This window comes from Engraulis encrasicolus, chromosome 19, assembly GCF_034702125.1.
Source record: "Engraulis encrasicolus isolate BLACKSEA-1 chromosome 19, IST_EnEncr_1.0, whole genome shotgun sequence".
Taxonomy (NCBI): Eukaryota; Metazoa; Chordata; class Actinopteri; order Clupeiformes; family Engraulidae; genus Engraulis; species Engraulis encrasicolus.
This window is the reverse complement of record NC_085875.1, coordinates 49,379,592-49,402,006: the sequence shown is the minus strand read 5'-3', so window position 1 is coordinate 49,402,006 and position 22,415 is coordinate 49,379,592. Positions and strand designations below refer to the sequence as shown.

Here is a 22,415-nt window from a genome sequence, read left to right as displayed (position 1 = left end):
ACACACATGCACACACATGCGCACACATGCACACACACACACACACACACACACACACACACACACACACACACACACACACACACACACACACACACACACACAGTTGAAACAGCTGGGGGGAAATCTCGCAGCATGCTCTAGTTCCAGTCGTTTTTTCTTTTTCTTTTCCCTTCTGTTTTCCCTCCATCTTTATTCTCTCTCTCTCTCTCTCTCTCTCTCTCTCTCTCTCTCTCTCTCTCTCTCTCTCTCTCTCTCTCTCTCTCTCTCTCTCCTCCAGGGAGACATCACCTCCATCCCAGAGTTGGCCGACTACGTGAAGGTCTTCAAGTAAGTAGGCACAATGGTTTTGTGTGTGTGTGTGTGTGTGTGTGTGTGTGTGTGTGTGTGTGTGTGTGTGTGTGTGTGTGTGTGTGTGTGTGTGTGTGTGTGTGTGTGTGTGTGTGTGTGTGTGTGTGTGTGTGTGTGTGTGTGTGTGTGTGTGTGTGTGTGTTTTTGTGTATCTGTGTGTCCGAGTTACTGTGCATGCGTGTGCGTGTTGGTGGGTTTCAAACGGGCCGCTGTGCTCCTTCAAAGAACTCTTGTCCAGGAAGTATCAGGTTACTGAGCCGGAGGAAACCAGAGACCCAGAATGACTGAAGAAGCAATGCTACACGCACGCACGCACGCACGGACACACACACACACACACACGCACGGACACACACATACACACGAGCAGCACACACACACATACACACGAGCAGCACACATACACACACACATGACTGAAGAGGCAATGCTCAGGCACACACAAATACAGGGGTTAGACAAAATAATTGAAACAGCCAATCGTCATTCATTGCACATTGCACCAGAAAGGTGAGAGACCGCAGTGACAGGATCCCCATTTACTGTCAAGAGTTAGTGATCAAACTTTTGCAATGAGGTTACCACAGTCATCATGGAGTGACATAGCTGTCCAAAGTGTCCACCGACTGTCATGGACTGAAAGTTCGATTATGCGTGCACGTCTGGGTGTGAAAACGGCCCGGAAGTGTGGAAAGTAACTGTGTCGCTGTTACTGTAATTGAGATAGCGTGTGATCATCCAGAAGATCATTGTGGAAATCTGCGAAATAGCGTGTGTGTGCCTCAAACATTTGCTGTGTGTTGCCTAACCGTGTCTGCTCACTCAGCTCGAACATCGTGTAACATCGTGTGACTATTTATGTAGAGGAGGCGTTCTCAGTGTTAATGTGAAAAAATGTGTGTTCACACCTGTGTGCGTGTGGAGCTGTCAAAATGCTCCCTTCACCCTTTTCACTCAAGAATTTGAATCGACTGCATTGTGTAAAATGTGTGCGCAGACACAAAGAAAGTTGACATGCTGAAGGGCTATAAGCAAAATATGATTCCGGTCATTAAGACAGACATCTGCCAAAACCAAAGCCACATTGCTATCTGGAATAGCTAGAGAGGAGGTTATCATAGCACACGTTTTTTACCACATACACCAGAGAAAACTTAAAAGTTTGTCCGTGAAATAAACAAAGTAATGATTAATAAAACAGTCCTACGTGGACCACACACGCCTTCCGCGAAAACACACGCTCACAGATGAGGCATCGACAAATCGATAGACACACACACCACACACACACACACACACAGCATCTCGACGAGGCAACACATCTCGACAGAACACCGGAAGTGTGTGTGTGTGTGCATTTTTGTGTTAATGTGTATGTGTGTTCACATGTGTGCGTGTGTGTGTGTATGTGTTGTAATGTTTTTTTCATGTGTGTGTGTGTGTGTGTGTGTGCAGACCACACACACACAAAGCAGTATCCTCTCTCTCTTTCACCATCTCCTGCTACAAGAGCAGAGAGGAGGCTCATGGAACGCCAGCACACCAGATGAACTTAAGAGGTGAACGCACACACACACGCACACACACACACACGCCCACAGGCATACACACACACACACGCATACACACACACACACACACACACTCACTCACTCACTCACTCACTCACACACAAAACGCACACGCACACACACACACACACACACACACACACACACACACACACACACACACACTCACACTCACACTCACACTCACACTCACACTCACACTCACACACACTCACACACACACAGGGCCTGCAGAGCTTTAGGCCTCTACAACTGATGGCTTCCCTGATTGATGGATTTCAGCTCTTTGTGATTCGTTTACTGAACAAACTGAAGTTTTAGCACACTACATTGCAAACAATTACGCACACACACACTCGCCTAAACTCACACTCTACTCACACTACACACACACACACACACACACACACACACACACACACACACACACACACACACACACACACACACACACACACACACACACACACACACACACACACACACACACAATGTAGCACCTGACCTACTTCCCCCATCTCCTCTGTGTGTGTAGGTTGTGAGGTGACCCCGGATGTCAACATCTCGGGTCAGAAATTCAACATCAAGCTGCTGATCCCTGTGGCTGACGGCATGAACGAGATATGGCTGCGCTGCGACACGGTGAGAAGAGAGCACACGCCCCTCATTGGTCCATTTGCTCTCATGCCTCTCTGTGATTGGACCACACTGTACAAAAATCCAGCTGCCTCAGAATTACAAGTTCATTTAAATCATTATTGTGAATTGTGTGAAGCTTTGAATTGAAGCTTTGTGTTGTTTGAACACAACGCTTCACACATTTTCAATTCAAAGCTTCAGGCACCTTATAATAAATATTTAAATTAACTTGGAATTATGATGTAAATATTCTTGAGAAGGTCAAATTTGGCAAAAGGCAGCCCATTTTCAATGAACATCATAGTTGCAATACCTACACTGGCCACCATCCTACATGGTGCACCTTTAAGCAACAAATTCTACCATTATCAGACGACAGTGTCACAATTGCAACCCCACACCTCCCAACATACACACAAACACCATCCATGTCCTCTCCTTAACCCCTTCACCTCCTCCCCCTCCACAGGAGACTACAGTGGTATACGGCTGTGTGTTGTTTGGCGTCTAAGGGGAAGACCATGGCGGACAGCTCCTATAACCTGTTATACTTAAACACTTTCTCCCTCCTCTCATCCACCCCTCTCTACCCTGTTATACCTAAACACAGTCTCTCTCTCCTCTACCTTCCCCCCCAACCCCTCTACCCTTTTAACCCCAACAGGAGAAGCAGTATGCCCATTGGATGGCTGTGTTTCTCTTGGCCTCCAAGGGGAAGACCTTGGCTGACAGCTCCTATAACCTGTTATCCTTAAACCTTTTCTCTGTCCCCTCTCGTCCCCCACCCCTCTCACTCTACCCTGTTATACCTAATCACCCCCTCTCCCGCCTTTCTCTTCCCTTTTAACCTCCACAGGAGAAGCAGTATGCCCATTGGTTGGCTGCGTTTCGCTTGGCCTCTAAAGACAAGGCCGTGGCTGACGCAACTCCTCCTTTTATCTTTAATCCTTAACCTATTATACTGTACCTAAACACCATCTTTACCATCCCTCTCTACCCTCCACCCCCCACAGGAGAAGCAGTATGCCCACTGGATGGCCGCGTGTCGCCTGGCCTCCAAGGGCAAGACCATGGCGGACTCCTCCTATAACCTGGAGGTCCAGAACATCCTCTCCTTCCTGAAGATGCAGCACATGAGTCCGGACCCGCAGTTCATCGCCGCCGAGTTCTCCAACACGGATATCAACCCAGAGTGCCTGGTGTCGCCCCGATACCTCAAGAAGTACAAGAACAAGCAGGTAGAGAAGAGAGGAACACACACACACACACACACACACACACACAGTATCTGTCTCTCTGTCGCTGTCTCTCTGTCTCACTCTCACTCCTATTTGCACACACACACACACGCACGCACGCACGCACCCACGCACGCACACGCACACTCACACTCACACACACACTCATTGTACACACGAAAAACATTCCAGAGACACGTACAGTGGGAATAATAAGTATTTGATCCCTTGCGTTTGTTTACATTTCTATGCAAACTCATTAACCCAGAAACACACACAAACACACACGCACACACATTCACACACACGCACACACACACGCGCGCACACACACACACAGGGGCACCGCTAGGGAGGGAAGGGGGGGGGGGGGAGAGGTTGCTGATGGCATAATTTTAATAATAGGCCTATTGCTCTTTTTAGACTTTTCTGATAATATTCAAAATTGAATCCTGTATAATGAACCAATTAGATTAGGCGATTTCCATAACTTTTTTCTTCAGTTCTTAATCATATCATTATATTGTCCTCCCCCCGCTTGTGAAATGGTGCAGTCCAGTTCTGTCAAACTTTAATAATAGGCCTATTGCTCTTTTTAGACTTTTCTGATAATATTCAAAATTGAATCCTGTATAATGAACCAATTAGATTAGGCGATTTCCATAACTTTTTTCTTCAGTTCTTAATCATATCATTATATTGTCCTCCCCCCGCTTGTGAAATGGTGCAGTCCAGTTCTGTCAAACGCACGATGCCTTGAATCTAACCTGCTGCTAGCCTGACTGAGCGGCTGGTGATAGCCTACGCAATCAGCCGCTGAGCTGATGCACTGAGATTGACTTGTGCTGGTGATGGAATAGATAGCCCACTGTAGGTCTACAAGTTGTTATAAATGAAGCCTGGTTGGCAGACACTATCAAACGGAGAGAGACAGAAGAAGAAGACAACATGTAGCTCAGTTTTTTCCTCAAAGCAAGGAATCACTCACTGACCCTGATCAAATGTGATCAAGATCAAAATGATACTGAACAAACAAAATTTGCATTTACACAGTTGGATTATCTAGCCTTAACAAGAGATCGATTTTACAGTCAGTCTGCAGTGCAAATTTTCGTTAAAGATCTCTACTTTTATCATCTCTTCATAAACGTTTGAGATTTATGCATAGCCGTGTAGTCTCATGCCCATGTCCGACTCTACCACGACTCAACTGCTTAACGTCCTCAGTAGGCTATTTTCCTTAATGTCAAAAATCTATTATATAAGTCGATCTGATCAATGGCAAACTAAGTTCCCTAAAATGCACGCGATTGCCTTGTCTATTTTGTTGATAACACAATTGGCGACGAGTCTCAAACCTAATGTGGAGTGGATAGTGACATTTGATCTCCTTTCAACTTTCCACGGTTGCTTTGCCTACCCCCAAGGGACACAAGCGTGAGGGAAAAAAGTGTCAAGTTCATCAGGAAGGGAGGATGAAAACAAGGGATACGTGAGTAACCTGAGGAAAAACGAAAGTAGTCCTACTCCTAACTGTGCAAATAAAAGTCGGACTGTGTTAACTGAAACCATCAGCTTTGGCTGTATTCGTGGGACAAATTGGTGCATTTAGTAGCCTATATAATTTAAGATTAGGATTAGAGGTGCTCCGATTGCTCGGCTGCCGATCATGACCGGCAGATAATGGCCAAAAATAGCCTGATCGGTGATCGGAAAAACATGCCGATCAAAAAACCGATCGAGAGATATTAAATTCCTCACGCAACCATTTGCCTTTACACCTGGCGCTGCATGTAGGCGCTGGCTCTGCACAGCTGCAAGTGCACCAAAAGAAGGCATCTTTGCTTGTCTATAACTTTTCGCCATTCCCCCCTTCATTTCCACCATTCATAACCATATCTGCATCAACAATGATCTGATTTTCCGATCCATGCGCCGTTTACCTGACAATGTAATTTGCGATTGAGTATTACTCGCCAGTGAGCCATTTTACGTTATAACCTGTGTAGTTGCCTCGGTCAGCACGCGACAACTTCACGTTGTCAGCACAAACATGTCAATTATTGTTTTCAAAGTTGTAATTGGCAGTCAGTCGATTAGTTTGACAGTCGCTGAAACACCAAACGGCGACAGATGTGGTAAAACTTGAGAGAGACATTCAGAACGGCAGTGGAGCACTGGAACTGTGGACGGTGACAGAGAGGGGAGGGGCTCTCCTCACGAGGCTGCTCATTTAAAGCGACAGGTTGTTTTTTTCTCGTATGTGGAAGACTATTTGATGTAATGTTTCAGTTTCAATTCAATCTTAAATAGTTTAGTTATTCTATGCAATAACTTATACATTGATTAATACTGTAGACTGTATTACCAACACTAGTCTGAAAGATAATAATAATAATAATAATAATAATAATAATAATAATAATAATAATAATAATAATAATAGCCTAATAATAGACATGTGCAAATTAAGATTGATTGGTTTATGGGCAGAAATGGTATTCAATAAGGATAATTAATATGCTATTAAAAAAATAGGAAATCATTTTTGTGATCGGCAATGATCGGTAATCGGCAGATAGGCCTAAAGATTTTTGGTGATCGGTATCGGTGATCGGGCCAAAAAATGGTGATCGGAGCACCTCTAATTAGGATTAGTCTTAGGGGGCCCAAATTTGGAATCTTTCATAGGGCCCAACATTTCTGGCGGTGCCCCTGCACACACACACAGGCAGTTGTCCTCCCACTCTTACATTTATACATACACAGTTCATTCACCCAACATGATTTGTATGTTATTGGATGTTGTGTTTACGCACACATTTGCATACATTTGCATACGCTCGTCTTAGTGGGTTAAGAATAGGTGCTTCAACACAAACACTCGTCTCCATGGGTAAGGAACGGGCATTACAAACACACACACACACACTTCTTTTAGTAGGTAATGAATGGGGCACGCAAGCATGCGCATGCACACGCACACGCACACACACGCACGCACACGCACGCACACACACACGCACACACACGCACTCGCACACACACACACACACACACACACACACACACACACACACACACACACACACACACACACACACACACACACACACACACACACACACACACAAACACAAACACACACTTCACAGTTTAAGAACTTAGACATCCATGCAGACACACACACACTCAGTAGGTCAGGAATGTTTGCGTGGGGTTCTCTTCAGGTTTATGTGTGTGTGAGTGTGTGTGTGTGTGTGTGTGTGTGTGTGTGTGTGTGTGTGTGTGTGTGTGTGTGTGTGTGAGTGTGTGTTTGTATGTGTTTGTGTGTGTGTAGTACTAGCTACAGTGATCTAAATCTAACGGCCCCTAATAGCCGTATATAAGGAATGCCATGAAGTCACATGTGTGTGAAAACATGTTGAGTACAATCATGGATGAATGGATAGATGGATAGAGTAAAAGAAAAAGAGCAGTAGAGAGAGGGAATAAAAAGTGATGGTAGAGGCATGTGTGCACGCATGTGCGTGTGTGCGTGCCTCACAGCTGGTTGCCTGGCATCTGGCTGCTCCGTGCTGGAATGCAGACACCCCCTGTTCACACACACACACACACACACACACACACACACACACACACACACACACACACACACACACACACACACACACACACACACACACACACACAGTCACACACACACACACACACACACACACACACACACACACACACACACACACACACACACACACACACACACACATCCCCTCTCTTGCAGTACTTCCTTATGTTCCTCTGTCGCAAACGTATTCAAGCTCTCTGATTGTCTTTCTTTCTCTCTCTCTCTCTCTCTCTCTCTCTCTCTCTCTCTCTCTCTCTCTCTCTCTCTCTCTCTCTCTCTCTCTCTCTCTCTCTCTCTCTCTCTCTCTCTCTCTCTCTCTCTCTCTGTCTGTGAGGGTATCCTGGGACATGGCGGCCAAGAGTAGAGCACACCCAGCAGTCACTCGGGAGGAGAGAGAGAGAGAGGAAAAAAAGATACACTGTAGAGGGAGAGAGAGAGAGACTGAGGAGAACGAGAAGGAAAGAGAGCGCACGAGAGAGGGAGAGAGAGAGAGAGAGACAGATAAAGAAGGAGAGAGAGAGAGACAGAGACGGCTATAGGCTGAGAAGGAGCGAGAGACAAGTTAGCTTAAGAAAACAAAAAAGCAGTTAGTGTGTGTTTGAAGCCCGCTGTGCTGTTTAGCTGATAGCACATGTAAACAGTTTACTACACAAACCCCCTAGAGCTGGGAGAGAGGAAGAGAGACATTCCAGAGGGGAGGGAGGAAGTGTGTGTGTGTGTATGTGTGCGTGCGTGCGCTCATGCGTGCGTGCTTGCGTGCGTGTACTGTGTGTACCATGTGTGTAGAGTTGGAGTGAGAGGGAGGATGTGCGCAGCTAAATCTGCTAAATCAGGACATTTCTGCATTCCAGAGCCAACACTGTATCACACCCCTCGCAGCGCAATTAGAGACCAGACACACACACACACACACACACACACACACACACACACACACACACACACACACCCGCACACACACACACACACACACACACACACTCACCCGCTCGCAGTGCAATTGGAGACCAGCGACAGCTCCACGTCTCACTCACATCTCTATGTAGGCAGGCAGGCAGGCAGGCAGGCAGGCAGGCAGGCAGGCAGGTAGGCAGGCAGGCAGGCAGGCAGGCAGGCAGGCAGGCAGGCAGGTAGGCAGGCAGGCAGGCAGGCAGGCGTAATTTTATCATGGGTGTCATATGTATAATGACAACCTACTACGCAAAGAAAGCTAAACATTTCATCACGATGTACAGTTAGTTATGCACAGAGAAATGATGTGCATTACGGGTGAGGTGCTATACGTAAACAGTGGCTTTTGGTAGGAGGTGCCTCTCTGGTGACTCAGCTTTGCCCATTTAAAGTCTCTTCACTTCCACGTCACATAGCTTGCATCAGCTGAGACCGAGGATGGTTAGGCCTCAACACACACACACACACACACACACACACACACACACACACACACACACACACACACACACACACACACACACACACACACACACACACACACACACACACACACATACACACACACACACACACACACAGACACACACACACATACACATACACACACACACACACACACACACACACACACACACACACACACACACACACGCTCGCAGTGCAATTGGAGACCAGCGACAGCTCCACGTCTCACTCACATCTTTATGTAGGCAGGCAGGCAGGCAGGCAGGCAGGCAGGCAGGCAGGCGTAATTTTAGCATGGGTGTCATATGTATAATGACAACCTACTACGCAAAGAAAGCGAAACATTTCATCACGATGTACAGTTAGTTATGCACAAAGAAATGATGTGCATTACGGGTGAGGTGCTACACGTAAACAGTGGCTTTTGGTAGGAGGTGCCTCTCTGGTGACTCAGCTTTGCCCATTTAAAGTCTCTTCACTTCCACGTCACATAGCTTGCATCAGCTGAGACCGAGGATGGTTAGGCCTCAACACACACACACACACACACACACACACACACACACACACACACACACACACACACACACACACACACACACACACACACACACATACACACACACACATACACACTGAGATTAGTGGGCTGGACACAGCAATGTTGGCATCATCAGCTGGTACAGCAAGGGAAGGAGTCACACACACACACACACACACACACACACACACACTCAAAAACATCTGTGACGGTTAACATGAGTTGCTACAGTCGCCAGAGAGAACACAAGAATCGTGTCTCTACTCGCGCTTCAAGGCGAAGCTCACCCGCGCGCCACAGCCAGTATGCTCGAGCTTTGGCACATCCATGTGCCAGCGCACACGCACATACGCACACCCCAATACACACACACACACACACACACACACACACACACACACACACACACACACACACACACACACACACACTGAGACTGGTGGTTAGGGCAGGGCAGGGTGACACACAGCAAGGGTGGCATCAGCTCCTTCAGGGCAGCAGAGCAGAGGAGAGAGGGAAGAAGAGAGGAGAGGAGGAAGATAGAAGAGTAGGATATATGCATGAAGAGGAGAGGAAAGGAGAGGAGAGAGGGATTAAGAGAGAAGAGTCGGAGAGAGGGATGAGGGGTAGAGAGGAAAGGAGGAGAGAAAGGACAGGAAAGAAGAGGAGAGAGGGATGAAGAGAAAGGAGATGAGGTAAGTGGGGGGTGAGGAGAGGAGAGGAGAGTAGAGGTAAGTGGGGGTGAGGAGAGGAGAGGAGAGGAGAGGGGATAGGATAGGAGAAATGGATGATGAGAGGAGAGGAGGATGAGAGAAGAGGAGATGAGGAGAGAGGGGCAAGGAGAGGAGAGGAGAGCTAGTGGAAACGCCGGGTCATTGTGTATTTACTGCGCCCACCCTGAGAAAACAAAATATTCACATAAATACACTGAGGAGGCTAAATACAGAAGGGGACAGCACAGAGCCAACACACACACACACACACACACACACACACACACACACACACACACACACACACACACACACACACACACACACACACACACACTGAAGTGCCTGAAAAGTTATTTCTAGTGTGGTAGTGAGTAGCCAAACATGAAGTGCGTGCGTGTGTGCGAGCGTACGTGCGTGCATTTTGTGCATTTTTTAAATGAGAGGTTGTATTTGCTAGCCTTAGCGCTCCTCTCTCACATGCACATACACATACACACACACACATACACACACACACACACACACGCACACACACACACACACACACACACACACACACACACACACACACACACACACACACACATATTCCCGCTAAAATAAGGAAGAGATGTGCAAAGTGTGGTCGGCCCAGCCCAGCTGTGTGTGTGTGTGTGTGTGTGTGTGTGTGTGTGTGTGTGTGTGTGTGTGTGTGTGTGTGTGTGTGTGTGTGTGTGTGTGTGTGTGTGTGTGTGTGTGTGTGTGTGTGTGTGTGTGTGTGTGTGTGTGTGCATGTGTGTTCTCAAGAGTAGGAGGGAAAACTGCAGGAAGTGCCCTCTGCCAAGGAATGCAGAATTGAGCAGAGTGAGAATGTCGGCAGCAAAGAGGCTAGCTGGGAATTCAGAGTGGGAATACTAGACAGTGACTGAGGAGACTAGCTGGGAATTCAAAGTGGGAATGAGGACAGAAATTTAGCTAACTGGGAATTCAGAGTGGGAATGAGGACAGAAATTTAGCTAACTGGGAATTCAGAGTGGGAATGTGGGCAGCGAGGAGGCTAGCTGGGAATTCAGAGTGGGAATACTAGATCGGGAGGAGACTAGCAGGGAATATGGACAGCGTAGAGGATAGCTGGGAATGTGGAGTGGGAATGTGTACAGTGAGGAGGAGGCAGGCTGGGAGACCAAGCAGCAGAAGCCAGCTGAGCGGAGTGGATGCTGGGAATTCAGGGTGGGAATACTAGACTGTGAGGAGGCTAACTGGGAAATCAGTGTGGGAATGTGGACATTGAGGAGACAGGCTCAGAATTCTCCCTGCCGACACAAAGAGCAGGAACCAGCTGAGCGGACTGGAGTCTGGGAAAATCCTAACAGCCGCCTCCAGCTGCTCATCACATCACATGACATCAGAGGGCGCTCTTCATCTATCTCCTTTTCTCATCCTCTCATCTTCTCTCATCTCTCATCTTTTTGTTTTTTCGTCTCTTCACTCATTTTCTCATCTTCTTCTTGTCTCATCTTTTTGTTTTTTCAACTCTTCTTCTCATCTCTCATCTTTCTTTTTTCATCCCTTCTCTGTTCTGTTCTCTTTTCTTTATGTTTCTCAAAAAGCCAGACTTCCTGTCCTGTGACCTCAAGACACACACACACACACACACACACACACACACACACACACACACACACACACACACACACACACACACACACACACACACACACACACACACACACACACACACACACACACACACACACACCAGCACCAGGTGTAACCACTATCTGTTGGGTGATTGTTCAGTCTCCAAATCCTAGGAACACTGCTCACAACCTTGTGGTCAAACACACATCCAGAGTCAAACTCCTAGAGCTCAATGACAAACATCCAGAATAAACTCTTAAAGATGCACTGTGTAGGATGGTGGCCAGAGTAGGTATGTTGCTCATTGAAACCTTGCTGCCTATTGCCAAATTTGATTGACTTTTCATTAATAGTTATCAAATAGCAGACTAATATTTACAAGTTTGACCAAAGTACAGTCATTTTTTCAGCTAAAAATGTCTCTATCATATTCCTAGAATTTCAAAATTGTGGACGTAGAGAAGATCTCCCTTTTCATGTATGAAAAGAGCAATTTTCCTAGTTGTAATGAAAACTTTGATTTAAAAAAAATGATGGTGGTGGAAAGTATTTGCGAAAAGGTAACATTTGTGAATGGGTAGTATGGATTCTGGAAATAAACTACTAAAATATTACATAGATCACCTTTAAACTCATACAGCACAATAGCAAACACTGGACTGGGAATGGGAATGGGGGTGGGGTGGGGGGGCTGTCTGTTGGTGGGGGGGACAGGAAGTTGAGAGTTATAACTGTGTTTGTATTTAGTGCCACTCCCACAAGAGTGGGCAGTACAGGACCTTTTCCTTTAGGCTACACTGCCATCTACTGGTGATGGATGGAAATGCGTGCCCTTATTGTATCGCCACAAAAAAAGTGTTGACTAGTATTTTACTTTTCATAACGTTTCCCTTGTTTCTAACATAAATATGGTTTCTTACTGTATCAGACTTACACATCACGTTTAATAAGTAATTCTAATCCAATCTAATGTGTTGATTACTTTATGATGGACAGCATCAAAAGTAGAAGTAGTAGAAGTAGTCTTACAGATGTAATTACAAGTGGTATGATATTGCGCGGTTATACTACTAGTATTGTAATTGCATCTGTAAGACTACTTCTACTTCTACTTCATACAACTCTGATAATAAATGTAACCCAATGGTAATTTGGTTCACAGTAGAAACAGTAACATTGTAATTACCTGTTTTATATACAAACTAAAGATACTCTGCCCCTGTCACCTTCCCTCAAGACGTCATGATGTGAATGTTGTGTTTGTACATGTGTTATACTGTGCTGGTCTAAACCAGTCACATCCTTTTCCCATGCATTGTGTGTGTGTGTGTGTGTGTGTGTGCGTCCATGCGTGTGCGTGTGTGTTATGTTATCCTCTGCATCTCCCCTGTTTCTCTCACCTCTACTCCTCAGAGGTGCAGCTGGTCTGGTCTCCCCTGTGCTGCTGCTGCTGCTGCTGCTGCAAACCACTGCATGTGCAAAATGTCTCTCTGCTTGTAAATGTGCAAGTTTGTGTGTAACTTGTATAAGTGTGTGTTGGTGTTTGTTTGGAAAGGTGTGAATGTGTGTGTGGCTGTGTTGTGCTTTTGTATCTGTGTTTCTCTGCAAGTTTGTTAAATGTATGCTAAGCTTTTTTACCTGCTTTGTCGCTGGCAAATTCTTTTCTGTGTTTTTTGTTTTTGTTTGCTTGTTTATTTTTGTTTGTTTGTGTTTGTCTCTTGTTTTTCTTGACTTGCTTGTTCTCATCGGCTTCTTTTTCTTCCCCTCCGCCTGCTCCCTCTATTTCCCTCGCTCCTGGCTTCCTCCCCCTCCCTTTTCCCTCTCTCCCTCGCTCCTCCCTCTCTCCCTTGCTCCTCGCTGCCTCCCCCCCTCTTCTCTGCCATCCCCAGCCAGGTTATGTGAGGGACTTGGTAAGTCAAACCTGAGTGCTTTCTGGGTTGCCATGTCTGTATCCACTAATCCCGCCTCTACACAGTGCTGCACAGTTCTGTTCTGGGTTGCCATGTTTTGTCACTAATCCCCCTTTATTAAATATGTACATCACAGAGAGCTGTTCTCTCACTCTAGTCTAGATCAACAGCTTCGGAGCAACACTGAGGTGCTGTTTACACGTATCCGGATACTTTTAAATGTGGATATTTTTTTAGCCCTTTTGCGTGTAAACACAATATGTGGATAGAAATAAAAACTCCATTGTGACAGGTGCGTTTTAGCCCCCTAAATGGGATATTTTTAAAGACAGATTTTTTTATATGCACATTCTAAAACTCTGTTTAGGTGTAAACGGAAGGCCAAAAACAGTGCGTTTTCAAAAAGATCCATACGTGTAAACAGCTTCTAACTCCATAGCTTTAGCCCTTAGACTACTAGGGTTCCAACCCAACATCTTACCTCCCGTCACCTCCTTTTGCTTGAGGCCCTCGTGTTTCGCCGATGCCTGCCTCCATGGAGAAAGCAATACATTTTCCTTGCAGTCAGCCTAGCCACAACAACTTTTGTGGGACTAATAATTCCCCATTCGACATCCTGATCGTAAATAGGAAAATGGACTTCCAGTTGTGCTTCTCTGAGATATTGAACAAAATCTCTGTCGTCACATCAGTGGCGTCTTGCCTCGCATCGCATGGCGAGGCCACAAGCAAATAGGGAGGACGGGAGGTTAGATAGCGAGTTGCACCCTAGGAATGCAGTCTATAGTGTCTTCCTCATCCGCTAACACTGAGCTGTAGAGCTGTGACTAGCTGTTAGGTGTTTGGGGTGTGCTCTTGGTAGTAGTGGTGGTGGTGGTGGTGGTGGTTCTGCTGTGCTGTACTGCCTGGTGTGATGTTGTCTTGAAAATAGTGTAAAGACTGCAATGAAGTAGTGAAGGGTAACTGCTCATCTGTTGAAAGGGTTCAGGTACAAAGGTCACATGACTTGTTTTACAATGCGCAATGTGCCGTCGAAGGTAAGTGTGACCGTGTGTTTGCATGTATATGTTTAGAGGGCTTTACTGGTCTATTGCCAACACTCTCACACACACACACGTGTTCCTTTGTGTGTACATTAGTTGACCGTTTGTCTCTGAAAGGTTAGTTGGATCTAGCTGACGAGTGCAATGCAATGATTGATGTTAATTAGGAGGATGATGATGATAATGATGGTCTCCCTGCTTTCTCCCATCTATCCCATATCTCCCCCTTATATCCTATCTCTCCCTCCACCACTCATCTATCTATCTATCTATCTATCTATCTATCTATCTATCTATCTATCTATCTATCTATCTATCTATCTATCTATCTATCTATCTATCTATCTACGTTTTCCAATCTCTCCCATCCTCTCCCCTACCCCTGTCTCCTCCTCCTCCCTCCTCCTCTTCCTCCTCTTCCTCTCCTCTCCCTCCACCCCTCTCCTCTCCTCTCCCTCCTCCCCCCCTCTCCTCTTCTCCCCCTCCCTCACTCCCTCACACCCTTTCATCCTCCCTCCTCCTCTTCCTCCTCTTCCTCCACCCTCTTCCTCCTCCACTTCCTCCCCTGCTGCTCCCCAGATCTCTGCTCGTATCCTGGAGGCCCACCAGAACGTGGCCCAGATGAGCCTGATCGAGGCCAAGATGCGCTTCATCCAGGCCTGGCAGTCACTGCCCGAGTTCGGCATCACACACTTCCTCGCCAGGTAAAGAACATCCTCTCGCGACTCTGTCTGTCTATCTGTCTATGTCTATTTCTCTCCCTTTATCTATGTGTGTCTTGTCTGTTTGTTGTCTCGAGTTCTGCATCATACACTTCCTCGTCAGGTAAGAAGGTCCTGTCATGTCTTTGCCTATCTCTCGCTTTCTCCATCTCTCTGTCTCTCCTTTCTCTCTGTGCTCTCTCTTTCTTCTCTCCTTTCTCTTTTCGTGTCTCTCTCTTTCCCTTCACACTCACTGTCTTGGTGTGGCCCTTGCCCTTGGTGTTTTTATCTTAGTGTTTTTTTTGCCTGTCTCCACTCTCCTCCACATTGGCTGTACCTCAGATTACGTCTCTTGCCTCAGCTATGTGTCCCTGTGGTGTTATTGTGGTCTCGGATAGGCGATTGTGGACCTGCGCATGCCTTAGAGCCACAATATTATGATTGCCTTGCGGAGCTGCCTAAGGACACATTATAATGATGGTGGACCTGCCTCTATGATATGACTTTATAATACAAACCCCAACTCCGATGAAGTTGGGACGTTTGGTAAACAGTGAATAAAATCAAAATGCTATCATTTTCAAAACATTCAATCTATTCATTAGATGGAGAATAGTGAAAAGACAACATATTAAGTGTTAAAACCGAGAAAAAATATTGTTTTGGGGGACATATGTACTCATTTCTAATTTGATAAATCCAACACGTCTCAAAAGAGTTGGGACGGGGATCAGTGAAATTTAGTAAACATCCAAATAAGATAAAACAACAAAGAAGAACATTTCAAAATGAATTGTACTGACGGACAATATAGGTGACCAGGTATAAGATCATCACAGAGAGGCTGAGTCACTCAGAATTAAAGATGCAAAGGGAATAATTACCATAGTTATTACATACATTTTTGAATTCCCTTTGATTTACCACGATTGAGTGTATATAAGACATATTTTTGTTCATAAAATCATTGTATAGGTTCATGACATCATGAAATATATATTGGCTGTAGTCTCACTCTAATTCCTGGAGTGCTAGAGCTATTGAAAATTGACCATATTAAGAATGCTTAATGCATGAAAATGACACAGGGGTTTAACATTCTCCTAAGCACCTGAGCTCACTTGAAATAGACCCAGAAGACATGGGAAACTGTCCTTTGCTTACAGAAGTCAGCAGAAGTTGTAGAAGTCCATTCTTTTTGACAATAATAGAGCATTGCACATCCTGTGCTACAGTGAAAATGGACCATCCAACTTGTGTTAGTGCTAGCTTCAAAAGTCAGCCTCCATGATGGCATGCGGATGCAGTAGTGCATTGGTTAAGATGTTCTCACTCATCTGTAGAGTTAAATACAGTGCTGAATGGTATAAATGGGTTTTAAACAGCATGAAAAGCCACTCATGCATTATATTTTGAAGGGAGATCTTCGATTACTGCCACATAGTAAGGTCAAATTGCATTCTCTACTATGTTTTAACAGTTTGGCTCCATCATAAGGACCAGCATGTGATAAAATGGTGGGTTTTTGGTCAAGACCTGTCACACTGTAAGCACTACAGAAAGGAAAACATTGCAAAACATGACAAGGTATACACCCACCATTTAAGCTGGTGAAATCATGTCCAAGATAGGAATTAACACTGTTTTTTATATAAAATCATCTCATCGGTTAATGTATTTAACTGTTAAGTGTTGTCTTTTGTTTTGTTTTTAGTCTTCCTCGACATTTGCTGCCATTTATTGTCCCCGTCCCAACTCTTTTGAGACGTGTTGGATTTCTCAAATTAGAAATGAGTACATATGTCCCCCAAAACAATATTTTTTCTCGGTTTTAACACTTAATATGTTGTCTTTTCACTATTCTCCATCTAATGAATAGATTGAGTGTTTTGAAAATGATAGCATTTTGATTTTATTCACTGTTTACCAAACGTCCCAACTTCATCGGAGTTGGGGTTAGTACCTTGTGGACCTGCCTTAGCCACAGAGCATTTTTTGATTCATTGCGCCTGTCTCCAGGAAGTGCTCATTCTAGTTCCAGAAACTCCTCATTCTAGTTCCAGAACTCCTCATTTCAATTCCAGAATAAATCCCCCGAAGCACGCTGTCCACTCTCTGAAGTGACATTTCCATCCGCTGTTGTTTTCCCCCTCTGCCTTTGCAGACTTTAATTGTAAAACGAGATTAGAGGTGGAGTGTTTTTCTGCCCGTATCCAAAGCGGTTGTGGTTGAAGTCTGGAATTCTGCACTCTGGCGTGTGTGCGTGTGCGTGTGCGTGTGCGTGTCGTGTGAGCGTGTGTGTGTGGTTCCAGGGCAGTAAGAGGGAGGAGTTGATTGGTATCACCTATAACCGACTGATTTGTATAACGCTTTCTCTCTCTCTCTCTCTCTCTCTCTCTCTCTCTCTCTCTCTCTCTCTCTCTCTCTCTCTCTCTCTCTCTCTCTCTCTCTCTCTCTCCCTCCTAGGTTCCAGGGTAGTAAGAGAGAGGAGTGGATAGCTATCACCTATAACAGGCTGATTCGTATAACATATTCTCTCTTTCTCCCTCTCTCCCTTCCTCTCTGCCTTTCTCCATCCCTCTCCCTCTCTCCATCCCTCTCTCTCTCTGCCTGTCTCCATCCCTCTCTCTCAGGTTCCAGGGCAGTAAGAAGGAGGAGTTGATCGGCATCACCTACAACAGGCTGATCCGTATGGATGGCAGCACGGGAGACGCCATTAAGACCTGGAGGTTTAGCAACATGAAGCAGTGGAACGTCAACTGGGAGATCAAGATGGTACATAACACACACACACACACACACACACACACACACACACACACACACACACACACACACACACACACTATGCACATATTACGCACATATTACACACACACACACTATGCACATATTACGCACATATTACACACACACACACACACACACACACACACACACACACACACACACACACACACACACACACACACACACACACACACACACACACACACACACACACACACACACACATTATGCACATATTACACACACACACACGCATATTACACACAAACACACACACACACACATTATGCACATATTACACACACACACGCATATTACACACACACACACACACACACACACACACACACACTATGCACATATTACGCACATATTACACACACACACACACACACACACACACACACACACACACACACACACACACACACACACACACACACACACACACACACACACACACACACACACACACACACACACACATTATGCATATATTACACACACACACGCATATTACACACACACACACACACACACACACACACACACACACACACACACACACACACACACACACACACACACACACACACACAAACACACACACACACTTTTTTGCCTTTATTGTGTTGCCGATGTAGCAGTCGAGTGCCCAGAGGAATGAGACACGGCTGGGCCATGGCAAAGATATTCCATCTCCAGTCTACATCGGTCCTCAGAGTGTCATCTTCTTCTCCGCATGATCCAAGGGTGACATCCTCTTCCTCGTTAAACGCTGGAATCGTTCCCCTGGTGCATTCCTAACGGCTGGTTACTTAACCAGAACGTCATTTTATCATCCCAGTGCATTCCGGAACCATTCCCAAAGTACACTCCTAATGACGACTTACTTTACTTTCACGAAACATTTCAACATTCCAATGCGTTTCGGAACCCTTCCCTCCTAATGGTGGCTTAGCTTACCCCGGAACATTCTCCTGAGGTCATTCCAAGATGGCGTCACTCTTGTCCGTCTGAGAAGAGGACTCGGCTGTTTTCCACCTGTAATAATACCTCCTCTCTCTCCCACTCCCTCTCTCTCTCTCTCTCTCTCTCTTCCTCCCTCTCTCCATCCCCATCCCCCAGGTAACGGTGGAGTTTGCGGATGAGCCCAGCCTGGCCTTCATCTGTACAGAGGTGGACTGTAAGGTGGTGCACGAGTTCATCTGTTGTAATGCCTCCTCTCTCTCTCTCTCTCTCTCTCTCTCTCTCTCTCTCTCTCTCTCTCTCTCTCTCTCTCTCTCTCTCTCTCTCTCTCTCTCTCTCTCTCTCTCTCTCTCTCTCTCTTCCTCCCTCTCTCCATCCCCATCCCCTAGGTAACGGTGGAGTTTGCGGATGAGCCCAGCCTGGCCTTCATCTGTACAGAGGTGGACTGTAAGGTGGTGCACGAGTTCATCGGGGGATACATCTTCCTCTCCACACGCGCCAAGGACCAGAACGAGTCCCTGGACGAGGAAATGTTCTTCAAGCTCACCAGCGGCTGGATCTGAGCTCATCTGAGCATGCTCCAACAACATGGCCGACAGTGGGGGCTGGGGCATGATGGGATTTGGAGTTTTTTTGAGTTTGGAGGGTTTTGGATGAACAGGGGAGGGTGGGGGTTATTATTGCTTTCATGTTGTCGTTTTCTGTTCATGTTTTGATTGGTTGTTTCTTTATATTATTTTTGTTTTGTTTGCCATGCCTGGTGTACATGACTTAGCATGGCGGTTATCTTTAAAGAAAAAAAAGAAGAGAAAGAATGAAGAAAACTGACATGAAGCTGATATTTAGCATTTGTTTGTGTAATGCCTTTATAATGTACCGCTATCCCATAATAACACTAATATGTAACATATGAAATATGAAGTCAAGCGAGGCAGGCAGGGCGGAGCAGTCTAGGCTTGCAGAAGTACTCAGAGCAAAGCATTGCCTTTGGTGTGTGTGTGTGCGTGAGTGCGTGCGTGTGTGCCTGCGTGCGTAGTGAGTGAGTGAGTGAGATAAGAGCAGCCTCTCTTTGAAGACCATAAGTTAGTTGTTTGTGTTTTTTGAAGTAGGGGACCACAGTCCTCAGCTGGCCCCTATGATCACCTCTTACATGAGTTAAGAAGCGCTTCAAGCCAATACAGGGTTTTCTAAGGCTGACATTGTTGAAGTTCTATTAGAAGGATTGCCTATGGTGGCCTTGCAGGGTCATCATGTGAAGGCGATGACACCTCGCTCTTACCCCTCGGCCTTTGGTGTGGGCTAAAGAATGGCGGAACACTGACTATTTTTATTCTGCGTTCCTTCATGCCAATGTAAGGTGTGTGTGAGTGTGCGTGGACGTGCCCATGCCATCCTTGGTATTTTGGTGCTTGTTGGTGAAGTTCTGAGTTTGTGTGCGACATGCCACAGTATCACATGTCCAATATGCAGATATACTACGCGTTGTGCTGCCTTCGTATGTGTGAGTGTGTGTGGGTCTGTGAATGTGACTGATTTGATTTGATGTCGATGGATGTTGTGTGTTGTGTGTGTGTGTGTGTGTGTGTGTGTGTGTGTGTGTGTGTGTGTGTGTGTGTGTGTGTGTGTGTGTGTGTGTGTGTGTGTGTGTGTGTGTGTGTGTGTGTGTGTGTGTGTGTGTGTGTGTATGTGTATATGTGTGTGTGTGTGTGTGTGTGTGTGTGTGTGTGTGTGCGCGTTTTCTCCTTCTGTTCCATGATCCACAGTGGACTTAGTTTTGAGACACACCCAAAATGGATGGCTGCTCGGTAGCGTCCTCTCCTTCCTCTTCCTCTTCCTCCTCTTCCTCCTCATCATCACATACCTGCCGACCATTACGCATTTTGTGTAGCAGATACGGATTTTGACATCAAACTACGGCGCTGTCACTTCAAAATACGCGAAAAACCAATAGCAAAGTGGGCCCTTATAAATTGCTCTGTAGACTTGCAACCAGACAGAGCCGTAGACATGGCTCTGCTTGCAGTTGTCTCGCGCTGGCCTTTCCATTGGCCAGCAACGTGTGGGGGGAATATTGACCAATCAGAGCGCTAGAACTAGTTTGGATGTCTTCATTTGTTATGCTGCGCTCCTCCCGAGTCGAGGCATCAGCTGCCGCCAGAAAGTTTGCTTCGAAATCTAATCACACAAGCAGAGAGACCTGGTTTAATGTACTCCTATAATCTCTGAAACAAGTGTCCTCCTCCTGTCGTCATGTATTATCCATCTTGGTACTGTCGCTGTAGTTTTACAAGTGAGCACCGTCAAAATCACCGTTTCAAAGGTAAATGGACTTTGAGAAAGGTAGCCTGTATGGGAATAGTGAATTGCGTCCAGTTGCTAAAATCCCTAAACTTATGAAAATAAATAAAGGCCGAGGTCTGTCGTAATGATTCACCCAATGTTTCGCCGTATTTGACGGCAATATGTTGTTGCTTGTTTTGATATTGGACCGACACGAGATTACTTCCGAATGAGAAAATGTGTCGATGACCGTGCTATAAATTAGCAGATTAGCAGCAAACTAAATTCGGTTTCCCTTTGCGCCGGATCATTTTAACTCGGGAAATTAAAGCGATAGTTCTAACGGTTGTGCTCGGAGTAGGTCTACATCCATAACCTACCATGACACCGTATAGGGATACTGTTCCCCCCTGAGTCATGGCCCATTCTGTGAACCAGGTTGTAACAGGTCGTGCGTCATACCAAATATGCACCACTCCACGACTACTATCCGTAATCACGTATGGCAATCTATTAATAAAATCAATTCTCCTATCATCATATATGTGCCGAACAATAGCCAACTCATGACGGCAGATGAGGGTAGATAGGCCTACTATTATGCAGAGAAGTGAAAAAAAGAAGCGATGCCCCTCAAAAGTTACCGTGGAAGTTCCAAAAGCATTGGCCATTAGCCCCCGTCCCTCACTATATGACACATTTTGTACTGAATGAATGCTGAAAGTGTGATTTTGATGTTAGCCCCCAACGTAATAATATTAACCTGATATTATCCTAGCTTAGATAACACTTGTCTTTATCTTTTTCTCTACTGCTGATGCTTCTTCACAGTAGGTGACAACATCACAATTTATTAATATTGGGGGAGATGATGTAAGAATCATTACAATTCAACTTTTTGTTCATAAAAATCACTGAAATGCCTCGGTATTTTATAATCAAATTATACATTTTCCTACATGTAGGCCTACCTTCTACAGCCAAAAAAATAATCAGCAA

At 45.6% G+C, this 22,415-nt stretch overlaps 1 protein-coding gene across 1 annotated transcript in view; it reads left to right on the top strand.

The window, feature by feature from the left end:
• Positions 1-20,986, top strand: part of fermt2 (FERM domain containing kindlin 2) — a 117,991-nt gene extending 97,005 nt beyond the window's left edge. Inside the window, exons 9-16 of the mRNA XM_063223941.1 lie at positions 281-322; positions 1,847-1,910; positions 2,458-2,564; positions 3,575-3,799; positions 13,613-13,633; positions 15,256-15,380; positions 18,011-18,152; positions 19,526-20,986. Coding sequence (XP_063080011.1) covers positions 281-322; positions 1,847-1,910; positions 2,458-2,564; positions 3,575-3,799; positions 13,613-13,633; positions 15,256-15,380; positions 18,011-18,152; positions 19,526-19,699 — 900 coding nt within the window. The 3' untranslated portion in view covers positions 19,700-20,986. The remainder of the gene's footprint in view (positions 1-280; positions 323-1,846; positions 1,911-2,457; positions 2,565-3,574; positions 3,800-13,612; positions 13,634-15,255; positions 15,381-18,010; positions 18,153-19,525) is intronic.
• The last annotated feature ends 1,429 nt before the right edge of the window (positions 20,987-22,415 follow it).